Raw genomic sequence first — 16050 nt, 5'->3', positions numbered from 1 at the left:
ATGGATGCTGACAATATCTAAATGCCTTCTTTCAATGTCCCTGTCTGTCACTCAAATCCTCATCTGTGTGGTGGGTAGCAATCTATCCAAAGACTGTCATAGAAAAAGATTCAAGTTTCAAGTCCTAAGAATGGTAAAAGCATTATTCAAATGGGGGGGGAAAAGAGAGAGAGAGAGAGAGAGAGAGAGAGAGAGAGAGAGAGAGAGAGAGAGAGAGAGAAAAGGTCACTACTGCATCTTAAATCTGTACTGAATAATCACAATCTGAGTCTGCAGCATCTTGTTATGATATGGAAAGAAAACATTTTCTCAGTGAATATCAATGTCTATCTACAGCTGTATACTGCAAACCACTGCTAAGTGCATGACAGAGAGTACATTTCATTGTACCAATTATTAGGGTTTCATCCTGTTCCATTTACACATTGAGTGCTGGAAGAACAATTGAGCGAATGCTTCTTTGTGTGTTGTAATTATTCAAATCTTGCCCTCACGATCCCTATGTGAGCAATACATAGGGGGTTGCAGTATATGCCTACAGTCATGATTTAAAGGCGTTTCTTGAAACTCTTGGGATAGTTTACATCTATGTGCAAGAGTCTGCTAGTTAAGTTTCTTCAGCATCTCTGTCACACTCTCCCACAGATCAAACAAACCTGTGACCATTTGTGCTGCCCTTCTCTGTATATGTTCAATACTCCCTGTTAGTCCTCTTTGGTACACGTCCCCAATATCTAACTGACTGCCCTGATCCAAAGCTTACAGCACGTGAGAAAAGTAAGAGTTGGGTTTCACATAAATTCTTCCACTGAACAGAAGCTGTCACGAGAAAATGATTTCCATTTATTTTTATTGTGTAATAATTTACTGATGAAGAGGATAAATATTTCACTGCATAATCTTCCCCCACCTGTGCCACAGTCGGGCTTTACAATTATAAGTTTGCTGCACTAAAGCCTGATGACACAGCATCATCTGTGTTGTTTTTTCTTCTTTATACAAATTGTGCATACTACACACTCACAGAAGGGCAGCCGAGTCAGTAGCTACAGAGTAGTGGAAAAATATCATCTCACAAGCATAACAAACATTTTTTTAGTAGTGGCTCTGCTGTAGGACACAGCTATTGTCCCATTACCATCCTAATAGTATACATTAAAGGAGTGTCCTTAGCCACAATACAGTATTCCAATGAATTAGCAACTTTCTAGAAAATATCTCTGGTCTGGTCTTGTAACAAGTGTACAAAGATTGCTTAATGTTGAGACAGAGAGGAATACATCAATAAGATTCACTCTGCACTCCATTTGAAAATGTGTCACTGCCATTTGTGTAACCCACTACAGTGTTATGTTCTCAGAACCCTACAGAAGGATCTGAAAAACAGCTATACAAAAAGAACTCAGACTGTGACAAAACCAAATCCAATGCAATCTCTGACTGACCTTAAAGAACTGTCCGGAAAAAGGGTCCCAATAATAGGTGAGAAAGTACATTTCCACATATAAGAAGAGGCAAGCGAAATGTTTGCTAACGGTGAGACTCAAATCCCCTAGTGCTCCAGGTGTGTCCTCTTCACAGACCCCATGGCACAGTCTGGTGGGATATGACAAAGTAGGCTTTCTTTCCACTGTTGACGCATGTCAATATGAATACAAAACACTGTGCTGCTGTCATACCTGTTGCTGGAGAATATGGTTTCTCCAAGACTGATGTACTGCCAAGGTGTCTCGACAAGCTTTTCCCAAGGAAAGTGAACAGGACAATCTGTAACCTGCACCCACTGTGAGCATATGTGGTTATTTCAATTTCGGAAATGTGTATTAGCTGTATCAGAAATAAAGGATGGAGTATTAGGATTTAATATTCTATTCATTATATCCATTGTGGACGATGAACCGCAACTGTGATTTAAATTTGTAGTTTACGTAGATATATTATATGTCCAGTCTCTTTGTATTGACATGATTTTATGTACCATTAACTAATTTTTGAGATACTACGGGCTCAGCTTCAGGTGGAGGTCTTACAGGTACATTATTTTCTGGACCACACCAGATGCTACAATTGCACTGTAGTGGAAGCAGTGATGTGACATCTATTTAACAAAGCGGAAGAAGTCTGGTCGAGATTTTTAAGTACGGATTTAAAAAAAAAAAAAAAAAAAAAAAAAAAAAAAAAAAAAAAAGTAAGTGTGGGCTCTAAAATGTATAACTTAAGAGGTATGAGCACTTTTTCATCTTTGGTACCATGAAACAGGTCTCTTCCACTGCAAAGCCTTTGCTTTTTACATTTTAGGGGAGGAAGTTTCAAACCAAACAAGGAAAAAATGTCTGATAAACATGGGAGTCCAAATGAGATACGAGCACTTTTTAGCTTCGCTAGAGTGAAACACATCTTTTCTACTCAACAACTTGCTCATAGCTCTTGAGGTATCCATTCTAGAGCCCATGCTTACTAGATTTTTTTCCTTGTTTTTGTCCATACTACCTCCTCCTAAAATATGAAAAGCAAAGAGCTTGCAGTAGAAGAGACATCTTTCGGAGTATGAAAGATGAACAAGTGCTCAGATCTCTTAAGGTACGAGCTTCAGAGCACTTACTAGATTTTTTTCCGACTCTGTTGTAAGGAACTAGTCCCTAAAATTTAACTTTTTTTGGGAGGGGGGTGGGGGTGGGGGCATACTATACACAGACTCAGTACAGTTTTGGCTGTAAGGAATATTTCACAAGTTCGAACAGGTTACCTCTGTGGTCAAACAAATGAAACAAGCTGCAGTGGATGTAACAGCACTGTTAGAAATCTCTGCTATGCTAATACACACATCATTAAAGTTTTGCATCACCTAGGTTCTGAGAGTTCCAAAACCTGTACAGGAAATTGGAATACAGATCAACATAAACATCATTTCCACCCTTTTTAATGCTTGTGAAAACCACACATTGCATATTGTACCACACCCACTAATTTCACATTGTACCACAATACAGCGAGACCTTCAGAGGTGGTAGCCCACAATGCTCTACACACCATTACCTCTAATATGTAGTAGCATGTCCTCTTCCACTGATACATGCCTTTATTCGTCGTGGCGTACTATACACAAGTTCATCAATGCACACTGTTAGTCCAGATTGTCCCACCCCTCAAGGCGATTCGGCGTAGATCCCTCAGAATGGTTGGTGGGTCACATCGTCCATAAACAGTCCGTTTTCATCTATTTCAGGCATGTTCTATAGGGTTTGTGTCTGGAGAACATGCTGGCCTCTCTAGTCGAGCAATGTTGTTTTCCTGAAGGAAGTCATTCACAAAATGTGCACGATGGGGGTGCGAATTGCCATCCATGCAGGCAAATGCCTCACCAATATGCTGCCGATACGGTTGTACTATTGGTCGGAGGATGGCATTCACGTATCGTACAGCCATTACGGTGCCTTCCATGACCACCAGCAGCATACATCGGCCCCACATAATGCCATTCCAAAACAGCAGGGAACCTCCACCTCCTTGCATTCGCTGGTCTGTGTGCCTAAGGCGTTCAGCCTGATCTGGTTGCCTCCAAACAAATCTCCAACAATTGTCTGGTTGAAAGCATATGGGACACTCATTGGTTAAGAGAACGTGATGCCAATCCTAAGCGGCCCATTTAGCATGTTGTTGGGCCCATCTGTACCACGTTGTATGGTGTTGTGGTTGCAAAGATGGGCCTCGCCATGGACATTGTGAGTGAAGTTGCGCATCATGCAGCCTTTTGTGCACAGTTTGAGTCTTAACACGATGTCCTGTGACTGAACAAAAAGCATTATTCAACATGGAGGCATTGCTGTCAGTGTTCCTCCAAGCCATAATCCATAGATAGTGGTCATTCACTGCAGAAGTAGCCCTTGGCGGCCTGATCAAGGCATGTTGTCGACAGTTCCCGTCTCTCTGTTTCTCCTCCATGTCAGAACAACACCACTTTGGTTCACTTCGAGACACCTGGACACTTCCCTTGTTGAGAGCCCTTCCTGATACAAAGTAACAACGCGGACGCGATCAAACCGCAGTATTGACCATCTAGGGATGGTAGAACTACAGACAACACGAGCCGTGTACCTCGTTGCTGGTGGAATGAGGGAACTAATTGGCTGTCAGATCCCCTCCGTCTAATAGGCGCTGCTCATGCATGGTTGTTTACATCTTTGGGTGGGTTTAGTGACATCTCTGAACAATCAAAGGGACTGTGCCTGTGATTCAGTATCCACAGTCCATGTCTATCTTCAGGAGTTCTGGGAAGCGAGGAGATGCAAACCTTTTTTTGATGTGTGTATTATGATTTTATTATTGAAGGGTTTGTAGTGCTTGTACAATGATAGTCAACTTAGAATGAAATTTTCACTCTACAGCGGAGTGTGCGCTGATATGAAACTTCCTGGCAGATTAACACTGTGTGCAGGACCGAGACTCGAACTCGGGACCTTTGCCTTTTGCAGGCAAGTGCTCTACCAACTGAGCTACCCAAGCACGACTCATGCCCCGTCCTCAGAGCTTTAATTTTGCCAGTACCTCGTCTCCTACCTTCCAAACTTCACTTATGTATTACAGTGCTGACAACTTGGTGTCACAGCCAAGCTATGGAATGTCTGTTAGAAGTACTCTGTTTTCATCTCGATCACTAGTGCTGCCTCAAAAATACACACTGTACATGCTAATGGGGACTGTATCAACTAGCTTTATAATGTCTAGTGACATATCAGAAAGTTCTATTAATATTGTTTCCTCGGTGGTGACGGTCAGGTGGATTACATAACAGCAAGGAGTGTTACAACTTTATTACGTTTCAGTAGACACGATAATGTGGTGCCACATAAGAACGCTGGAGGGACAGGAGAGCATCACTGCATGATTGGCCTGATAGAAGGGAGAGACTGATAGGACAATCCTGAGGCACCAACAATCTGATAATGGAGAGAACTACAATGGGTAAAAATTGTGGAGAGAGACCAAGGCTCGACTACAGTAAGAAGGTTCAAACAGGTGTAGGTTGGAGTAATTGTACACTGGATGCACTGTAGTGCAGAGCTGCAACAAAACAGTCTTTGGACTGTGGACCATCATAACAGCAAACCTGCCACACAAAAAGGTGTTAGCCATTTAATAATCATCATAACACATCACAATTATGTTACTGTCAGTTACTCCTATGTTAAGAGAAGATACTGGCACGACTTCCCTGCAAACACATCCTACAGAATAACGAAATCCTCTTCTTTCCCTCGCTCATGCTCATACACTGGGCAGTATCACTTTCTGGATTACTCTAACATTATTTTGAATCGTACAGAGCATAATGTGTCACTGAGATCTATGACACCTTGGTTACAAGGTGACACTGAATACAATCCAGAAATACTCTTTCACTGCTAAGTGGTACACTACATAATTGCCACTGCAGTTCAAGAACCACTTGCTATTTTACATGATGCTGTCCTTTACTATATCCCACTATTTGTAATGCTAATTGTGTTAAATTCTGCTGCACATAAATCAACCCCTATCATTTTTACCATTAGGTGATTTGACGAGTGTTTGGACTGTAATCCAAATATGTTTATTCTTTGGAATTAGCAATCAGTGGATGTTTTGTATTTTGTAATTTAACTATGTTACACATGTTAAGTGTTTCAAAAAATATGTTGAAAAAGGCCTCACAGCGAAAACATTCAATCGTCGTCATAATCTACAGTCCACAGCCCTTGGCTGGGTCTATCTGGAACACAGGCCTCTCCATCATATCATATCCCCACACCATGTTTCCCTCTTCACATTGCCCAGTCTTCTCGTCTCTTCTTCACACATTCCTTCACCCAATGATCCATCTGCCTTTCCCTTTCTTTCGGTCTCTGGCTTTCTATTGGCATTTCACGAGCCTGTCCCTGTATTCTATTAACTTCTATTCTCTTAACATGGATGTACCACCTTAATTTTACCTTTTATACTGTCTCTTGCTAGGGGTTCTCCTTCATTATTTCTCTCACCGCCTCATTCCTTACTCTATCCGTACCAGCAAATCCTGTCCTGCCTTTTCTTCATTACACGTTTCAGATACTTATGAATTGGAGAGTAATATAGTTGGTATAAGATTTGCATTTTCCGCTCTGCAGGAATCCGTGTGCTTACCTTCCCATTTCACTTATCTCTTTATTTTAAACACAAACTTCTGTTATGCTCTCCAGGTACTTTAAACTCTTCCCTTTCTTTAGCACTTGCCCTCTAAACATTTCAGTAATTAAAATCCACTTTCAAATAATATTTTGTATGTAGTATATTATATTGTAGTTAAAATATTTTTTTTGCATTTTAATATTTGTTTGTGGTACTCTTTGGGCAGCATGTGGCGGTTAGAGTTTGCCGCAGATGCCCTTACATCGCAGCAGGCATGGTACGCAGCTTCCGACACTGCACAGACTGCTTGTGGGAAGCCTCGGATTGAGCGACCATAAGATTTTTGTCAGTGACGATGTTCTTCAACAATATACTTGTGAATATTTCTGTAAAATATCAGATCATTTTATTAGTGTGAACGATCTCTCCATTAAGATTGGATACCTGTACACTGTTATGTAATAAATCTTCACAGTTACAGGAACCAACTGAAAGTTATTTCAAGAGCATAAATTGAAGAAAAATTAATAAGTAGTACACTGAAATTAAACCTACATCAAGACTTTTACGATTTTGCCTCCCAGAACCCTCTCATCTTGCTTGAACCCAGATTTTTTTTCACGCTGTGAGTCAAAACCAATCAATAACAAAAGCAAAGTAAAGGGATATTTTGACCTATACAATAGCTGCCAGTGTGGCAGAAAGTAACTGACAACATAATTTGTGGTGACTGTGAACCATGTTGCATCTACTTTATAAAAAATGTTAACTTTCATTGCATACTGTTGCTATTCTCATTTGCAAAATCTCTAGTACTGCTGAGATATATATGAGATGCTTCCTAGATTTCAGAATTAATAATTCCTTCCATGGGAGAGGAGGGGAAGGAATAGCTTGAAGCAGGTCAAAACAGAAAGGTAGTCACACAAATGTCTTCATATATGAGTTGTTCCAATTACTTTGCAACCTTATAGTTAATCCCAGAAGAAAAGAAATCTTGTCTGTAAAGCAGACTGCAACAGCAAAGGCATGTATAATTTAATTAGATTTCCGGCCCAGTACATACAATTTTTAACAGTGACTTGTTTCAAAAGCTTGCATTCACTTTCAAATCATTAGCCGCATAAGAAAATAAAATATTAATAAAAAAATATTCAAATGTTAAAATAAATAAATTGTTTTCTAACATTTTGTATGCACAGGTAGCAATAGTGCAATACATCAATTATAACATACCAGCCTCTCTAATGTTTGCCTGTAACATAATTCCAGTGGCACATTCAAGGGTATCATCCATATTGCTTGTCAAAAAAAGGTAATAATTAGGAGAACCCGGCAGGAGCCTTCAGTTGTTTAGTATGTATTTGTGCATACTATCTACATTACAAATCAGCCCGAGCAACAATACATTGCACATGCAAAAATGTGAGGCTTGTTTCATTCCGAACAGAGCACAAAATACTTAGGGACGCTTGGGGAATGGAAGCCTGTGATCAAGAAACTAATTTTCAATATCACAGGAAAGATTAACAGAAGAACTGCCACCGCTTGGATGACTTATAGAAGAAAATCATTTGCCAAACTGTATCGGAATGTTTAGACTGGAGCTCCTGGGTAATGAGAAGAATGAGAAAGTTGTATGTTATCACCTCTCAAAAACCATTCTGTTACTGACATCCGAGTCTGAGAAGCAAGCACATCTGCAGCAATCGAATAGTAAACACCAATATCTGTGTGTGTGTGTGTGTGTGTGTGTGTGTGTGTGTGTGTGTGCGTGCGCGCGCGCGCACCTCCTTGAACATTTTGGACTGGCTAATTTCTGAGGCCAACAGTGGCAACGATTACATTTTCTGCCTTTATGACAGTTCCTCTAAACAAACAAGACTTAACAGTGGACTCAGGAACATGTAATATGCATAAAACCTGACAGAATTCTCGAATTTGTGTACTCTTACAATTGTATCACCATTTGAACTCAACACACTCTGTCAACTCAGTTACCTTCAAAATACATCAGTCATGGTGCTATATTTGATTCGTATTTATATTGTTGGTGCATAAGTTCATAGCATTTTTGGTTTGCATGTTGATATTCCAGTTGCTGTGGGTTTATTTATCAATTGTCATTTTTTATTTGTAGTCCACTGTTGCCATTTGAGTTTACATACTATTACTTCGTCATTTGGAGACAGATTTCCAACATATTCTTCTGTACGAGTTCAATAGATAAGTGACAGCAGCGGAGGAAGCCTAAAACATTTGCACTTTGTCTATAATGCTACTGGAAAGAGCACAGCAAAAAAATGGTTCTCTCATTTTAAGGAGGCTCACTTTGACATTAGTTTAAATGCATTAATCCACTATGATCTACGTCATGGTACTTGAGAACTGCGAAATGTGGTAAACTGTGATCATGCCACCATCATGTGGCATTTGCACGCAATGCGGAAGGTTCAGAAATCAGGTGTACGGGTACCGCATGCTCTAAGCCAAAATCACAAAAATCAGTGGGTGGCCAAATGTGTGTCTCTGCCTGCTCATCATGAGTTGGTTCATGAAAACACTGAACATTCCTGTTCTATATTGTTACTTCTGATGAAAAATGGTCTCTTTATGCCAACATCAGGAAAAGAAAGGAATGGCTGAGCAAAGCACCAACTCCCCACACAAAGACCTGTGTGCGTCCACAAAAGATAATGTTATGCATCTGGTGGAACAGAGATGGCACAGTATACCACAAACTTCTTCCCTGAGGTCTGTTGTCAACAACTGAGATGTTTTGCAGATGCAATCCAAGAACAGTGACCCACGAAGACTATGCGAGGTGACAAAAAACACTATGGGAGTTGTGTTGGGAAGCCATACCATACCCACATAATTCACGTGATCTTGTTCCCTCAGATTTTCACCTTTTCTGCTCTCTACCGAACAATCTTCAAATAACTTCCTTACCAGATGAAAATGCTCTTCGAACATGGCTCAACAAGTTCTACACCTCAAAATCACATGATTTCTACAATTGTGGAATCGGAAAGTTACTCCATTGTTGGCAGACTGTCATAAATAGTGAAGGAGAATATATTATTGATGACTTAAGTATCTGTTATGTGTATCTATTGTGTATGTTAAACTTATGAAAAAATGGTACAAACTTATACACCAAACTAAAATAACCCTGCTGTTACACAGAGGAAAGTCACTCTGGCCGTATAGTGCATCCGAAACTTAATTAATTGCTGTCCGTCAGTTACAATGAGAACTAAATTTTCCTGTGCAGTTTGAAACATCAATGTTCTACTTTAAACAAACTGTGCTCCTACACTGATGGCAAATAACACAGTCCCACTGCTGTAATGTATGAAGTACTGCACTACCATTTTCTCAGTCAATAAAGAAGCAATAACGGCAGTGCGATTAAAAAAGCTCTCCACTTAGTGGTAAACACAGCACGTATGGAGTTACCTACATTATTTCAGCAAAGGGGGTATTTAGAATCACGTAATACTTACTTTGTCAATCTTCTGTCTCGAAACATGACTGTGTAAATCACCACAGCACCTGAAATCAGTGAAGAGCCATTATAAACTGAGTATTACATATCACAGTAATAATACAAACCACAGGTTGCTTTACAGTTTCACATAACAGCAAACGAGCTGCCACCTGACCAGGACACAGTAACATAGCTCCACACTAGTACTACTACTAGCTCCAACACACATTAATTATTTGTCTTCAACAGTACTCGACGTCTAAAGTTTTTTCGTTTGTTGCCGTATGGTACAAGAATAATGGTAACAGACTAAGGTCACGTAGTGAATAATGTAGTAAGTCACATTCTGGAGAGTAGATTTTCCAGTCCACTATTAATAGGCTAACTCTTAATAACAACAAAACACAGTAGTTCAATCCGCCCCACACTGACATTCAATTCCATCAGCAACCCAGATTTCAGGGACTGGCACTCAATGGTAGTCTGTCACAGAGTACATACATTCTTCATCTTTTGCAGGAGCTTAATACAGTTACTGGAAGTAGTGACGAATATGATACAACTCGTCAGCTTTGACCATTGAAGCTAATCGACAAGACAACTATTTTTTGGCACTATGTAACCTCTGTATATTTTAAACTAGCAAAGATCCTCGAGGGAATATGAGGATTTTGGACAATGAAATTCTTGTTAATTCCTTGAAAGTTACTGAAAGCTTGAACATATCAAACTAGTGTCCAAAAATAAGTGTTTTCAGCACGGGCAAAAATATAACTATAGAATACATCAAAATTACTCACACATATTAGTAATCTCTCATTCTATAACTTCACAAACCGATTATTCCATCCTACTTCCCTGGTGTTTTTACTGGAGCACTTTAAATGGTAACTTGTTCTCTGCCTTTCTACTTACGTGGTCATGCTATTTAGATTGGTATGTTTGTACATCAACCACTTTTTCTATATGCCATTGTTTGGAACCTGTCCCTCAGAACAATGCCCCATAGAGTGTGTCAAAATCTCATCTGTGTGCTGTTTATTCTGGCTTTGGAGAAGAGTCAAATATTCAGTGCCACATACAAGAGCTGTTTTCACTATCATATTGTCAAATCTGAGGTACTTCTTACCGTACATCATTCGGTATTTCTTACCGTACACCGAATGTCTATCACAGTTTCTTTTTAATTTTCCAATGATGTTATCACAATTTGTTAAATTCACCTCTGTGTGCCTGTCTGGTTTACAAAATGCATCATATGTCTACACAAATATATAAGGTTTGCGAGATGTTCTGCTGTTTTGTTACTGACTGAAAATTTCCCTCTTTACCTTTTTTTCCTGTTGCAGCCATTGCCCTTGTTCCACTTTTTAAAATTTCCATGTGGTACATTTCAGCATGTTTCAAAATTTGCAAGTTTTAGGATCATCTTTACTCTCAGCTATTAAAGTCCGATTAAAATAACTTTGCAACTGACATTACAGTCGGTTGAGTGGTAGAGACTAGCCGTCTGCCAGTCACAGCTGTTTCTCGGGCTCCGTGGGCTCGCCATGTCAACTAGGTACATGTACAGCCTCACCGAGTGGTGCAAGATTACACCGGTAGAGGGGGAGCCGAACTTGGAGTGATTCATATTGATTGCACAAGAAAGTGGAATGCCACGTACTAGCCAGCAACACTGCCTTACCCTGCCAATGGTATTTGCCAATTACAAAGTTATTGGAGGTAATAAGTCATCAGCGCCAACCTCTTCTTCTCCAATTAGCACTTGCACCGAACTTTTTCAGTTATTTATCGATGTATGCCAATATCTGTCTTCCCTCCACAGTTTTTACCTTCTACAGCTTCCTACCTGCTGTCAGTGTTTTCCTCACGTACCCTTCCTTGAAGATTATGTGGAGGACCTTATCGTTCCTTATCTTCATCACAGTCCACCTAATTTTCAACATCCTTCTATAGTACTATGTCCCAAATTCTTCAATTCTCTTCTTTCCCAGTTTTCGCACAGTCCACAATTTACTACTGTACATTGATAAACTCAAACGGTAGCAGAGATACAACACAAGGAGCATAAAATTAACTTACAACTTGAACGTGTAACAATCCAGAATGCAGCTAAAAGAGTTGAAGGACAAGAAAGGGAATCAGGGAAGTTAGTAAAACAGGGCTGCAGCCTGTCCCCAGTGTTATTCAGTCTGACCAAGCGATAAGGAAACTGAAGAGAAATTTGGAAAGGGAACTGAAGTTCAGATACAAGAAATAAAAATGAAACTTTCTGGCACATTAAAAATGCATGCTGGACTGAAACTCAAACTCGAGGCCTCTGCTTACATGGGCAAGTAATCTACCGACTCAGCTTCTCGAGCAGGGCTGGGAAGCTCAGTCAGAAGAACACTTGCCCACGAAAGGCAGAGGTCCCGAGTTCGAGTCTCCATCTGGTACACAGTTTTAATCTGCCAGAAAGTTTCAAATTAGCACGCACACTGCTGCAGGGTGTAAAATTTATTCTGGAAACGTCCCTGAACTGTGGCTAAGCTGTGTCTCCACAATAACCTTTCTTCCTGGAGTCCCAATCCTGCAAGTTTTGCAAGAGAACTTTGTGAAGTTTGGAATTTAGGAGATGAAGTACTTGTGGAAGTAAAGCTGTGAGGACAGGTTGTGAGTCATGCTCAGATAACTCAGTCGGTAGTGTACTTGCCCATGAAAGGCAAAGATCTCGAGTTCGAGCCTCAGTCCAGCACAGAAGTTTAATCTTCCGAGAAATTTCGTACCAGCGCACACTCCACTGCAGAGTGAAAAATTCATTCTGCCAAGGAATAAAACTTTGTAGTAATCCTCTCAGAGATGGCAAGGACTGTGAGGTTAAACAGAATGGATAAAGAGGGTTCAACAAGTGTAAATAAAAGTAAAAAGATTGTAACTTTGTCAAATTAAGGGGTTTTGTTTCGATGGTATAAAATGCATACTGGCAACAGTAAAAAAAAAAAAAGGCTTTCCTGGAAGTGGTTGTTTGGAATACAGCCTTATAAGGATGTCAAATGTAGTCAATAAAAAGTACAGACAAGAAGAGAATAGAAGCTTTTGCAATGTGGTACTACAGATGAATTCTGAAGATGAGATGGGTAGATCATGTAAACAATAAGGAGGTACTGAACTGATTTGGGGAGAAAACACCTTTACAGCACAGCTTCACTGAAAAGATAAAACAATGGCAATGCAATCCAGTTGTGTTAAATCATGTATGCTGAAGGAGTAGATCAGAAAATGAGCCAGTAAAAGTAACAGATGAGTTTTCCTATTTGGGCAGCAAAATAACTGGAATTGGCTGAAGCAGACAAGGATATAAAATGCAGACTATAAAATGCAGAATGTGTTAATGTGTAATATATATGAAATGTTCAGAAGTTCTTTCCAAAGGTATTTGTCTGGATTGTAGCCTCGTACGGAAATGAAATATAGATAATATGCAGATCGGTCAAGAAGAGAATGGAAGATTTTGAAATGTGGTGAGGCTGAAGATTAGATGAGTAGAACAAATAACTAATAAGGAAGAATTGAATCAAATGTGGGAAAAGAAACGTATGGCAAAACACTGTGAAAAGAAGGGACTGGTTAGTAGGACACCTGCTGGGGAATCAGGGAATAGTGAATTTGGTAATGGAGGGAAGTGTGGTAGGTAAAAATTGTGGAGGGAGACCTAGCCACAAGCACATTACACCACGTCAATTGGAAGTAGGCTGTGGTAGTTATTCGGAGACGAAGACACTCGCACATAATAGACATGTGGAGAATTGAAAAAAGTAAGTTACTAGGATCTACTGCTTCACACGTGCCTCTAATTCACATCCCGTAGGTTCTTAAGACTGTCCTCACTGCGCATCTGCCCACTTGTGGTTCATAAAATCACATTATTTAAGCAAACACAAATTAGAGGAGTGATATGCATGGTGTAAGCATGTTTTAACCACTGGTTAAAAAGGCACACAACCCTGTACAGCGTACGTTTTGCACCCGGTTGCTCAAAGTGGAGACTGTCATGGCAAAGCAGAAGCTTTCAAACCCATTTCACTCGAGATATACTGGGAACCGTGGACACAAGACAAAGGCAGATTCTGTGATACTAGGTAAAAGGAAAGTGTTTATCATACACCACACAGAAGACTATTAAATGTCCAGGTATACAGAATAGGTTTTGAGATATGTGGTCCGATCATAGACTCTCCGTATAGTACGGCACAGTGTGTTGCCCCGGCTAGCAATTGTTTGTCAGAGACACAGCTAACGTTAGGAGTGCCCCAGGAAGGTGTGATGGGACTGCTCCTGTTTTCTATGTTTGTTGCAGCTCTATCGAATACGGTGGCCGGCAATCTGGCACCGTTTGCTGACGACGCTGTCGTGTACGGTTAAAGTGTTGTCGAGTGACTGCAGAGGAATTTTGGATAGCTCTGACAAAATTTCTATTTGATGCCACGAATGGAGGCTCACTTTAAATTTGGTAAAATGCAATTCATCGGAGATGGGTAGGAGAAACTTTCCTGTGGTGTTCGACTTTTAATGGCATCTCACTTGACTTAGTTACATCAATTAAACATCTAGGTGTAACAAATGCAAACAGCTGACAATTTATCAGTTGAGTTTGGGAAAACTGTAGCACATGTAAAATGTGACAGCACATAATGACCGGATGATTCTTTCTCGAGTACTTCGAGTGTTCGGTATCCCTATTCAATATCGTTAAAGAAGAAGTTCATGCAATTTTGAGGTACTTAGATTTTTATAGCTCTATCAGTAAGAGTGTGTTACAGAAATGCACCATGAGCTAAGTTGGGAATCTTTGGAGGGAAGAGCTCTTTCTTTTGACGAAATACTACTGAGGAAGTTTTGAGAACCAGTTTTTGTGACAGATTTCAGACTGATTCTACTGTATCCAACTTTCACCTCACATTTATACAATATAGAGATTAGGGCTTGTGATGTGAAATGTAAACTTGTGCAATAACTCATTCTACCCGACCTGCACTATTGCATGTAACAGTAATGATAATTTTGTGTGGCTCTACTGAAATGTAATCCAACGTCTCATGAGTAGTAAGAGCTTTAGACAGTTACAACTAACTACAGATGTTTGTATGTATTATGTCTGCAATATCCATCTACCATCTCGTGCAAACATCTACAGCTAGTCGGGTAGGTTGTGGCTAGACAGTTTACGTGATTACCACACACGGTACCTACTTCACTGGCTCCTCGGAGCACTCACAGCCCACGCATTGCATCAGAGATTATGTACATCTCATCATAAGCAAAACACAAAGTCTCACTTATCTATTACCCTAGCTCTGCCCATCCATAAAAGAAAAAAAATTGCAAACTACTACTCTGTCACTCTTGTCTGTCTCTGTAACAGACTACCCTGCACTTTGCACACAATGCAGTGTTATGCTGCTTGCTTTAAGATGAAGCTGAAACACATCCATCACTCTCATTGGTTGGCTGGTTGGATTGGAGAAGGGACCAAACTAAGCAATCATCAGTCCCTCCGACCTGGGAATAACTAAAACCAATAAAACCTCACACTATAAGAGGGAGCTACAATGGCCATAAAAATTACAAACTATTGACAGAGAAGGAAGGAAGAAGGCAGAAGCAGAGAGGAGGGAAAGATAGACACTCGAGATAAAACAGACCCCATAATGAAAGGAGTGGGAAGGCAGAGGGGGTGAACCACCAAGCCCAGTCGAAGCCAGTCCAATTGGGGTGAAGGGGGAGCAAGATGGCCTGTCATCCCCTCCACCCACCGATAAGGTTGAAGGTCCAACCCTTAAATAAAGCGATAAAAACTGCCATCAAGAAGAAATTGTAAAACTAGATCAGCTGCTGAGGCACTGTCAGCTAATGCCAGGGGTAGCGAGTCACGAAAGCTAAAAGTCTGTCGCAGGGCGGCTAAGTTAGGACAGTCCAGTAAGAGGTGAACCTCAGTCAACATTGATCCACGACGACAGAGAGGGGGGTCCTAACGACAGAGGAGATAACCGTGAGTCAGCCAAGTATGGTCGATGCGGATCCAGCAAAGGACGACAGAGGTATTGCAAGAGGCCTGTAAGGAGGACCACACCATAGTTGTAGAATCCTTTATGGCCCTGAGCTTGTTTGGCGAAGAAAGAGTGTGCCATTCTGCATTCCAAAGTCCCAAAACCTGACGACGTAATGCCGAGCGAAGGTCTATTTCCGGAATGCCAGTAGGAATACATGGTCTGTTAGTAGCCAATTTAGTCAGTTGATCGGAAAGTTCATTGACAGGGGTCCCAACATGGCCTGGGGTCCAAATGAAAACCACTGAGCATCCACATTGATCAAGTCCTGGATAGCTATGACCAAATGGGTAGAGAGGGAGGCACTGGCTGATAGCTTGC

The 16050-nt window shown here is 40.6% G+C and overlaps 1 protein-coding gene across 2 annotated transcripts in view; it reads right to left on the bottom strand.

Moving 5' to 3' along the window:
* Nucleotides 1-16050, bottom strand: part of LOC126291863 (YTH domain-containing protein 1-like) — a 48731-nt gene that overhangs the window by 14519 nt on the left and 18162 nt on the right. For both annotated transcript variants that reach the window (XM_049985585.1, XM_049985584.1), the window contains exon 2: nt 9654-9702. In XM_049985585.1, coding sequence (XP_049841542.1) covers nt 9654-9679 — 26 coding nt within the window. In that variant the 5' untranslated portion in view covers nt 9680-9702. The remainder of the gene's footprint in view (nt 1-9653; nt 9703-16050) is intronic.

The sequence above is a fragment of the Schistocerca gregaria genome, chromosome 9, assembly GCF_023897955.1.
Source record: "Schistocerca gregaria isolate iqSchGreg1 chromosome 9, iqSchGreg1.2, whole genome shotgun sequence".
NCBI lineage: Eukaryota > Metazoa > Arthropoda > Insecta > Orthoptera > Acrididae > Schistocerca > Schistocerca gregaria.
The sequence above is the reverse complement of the archived record's forward strand: the minus strand, read 5'-3'. Positions and strand labels throughout refer to the sequence as shown.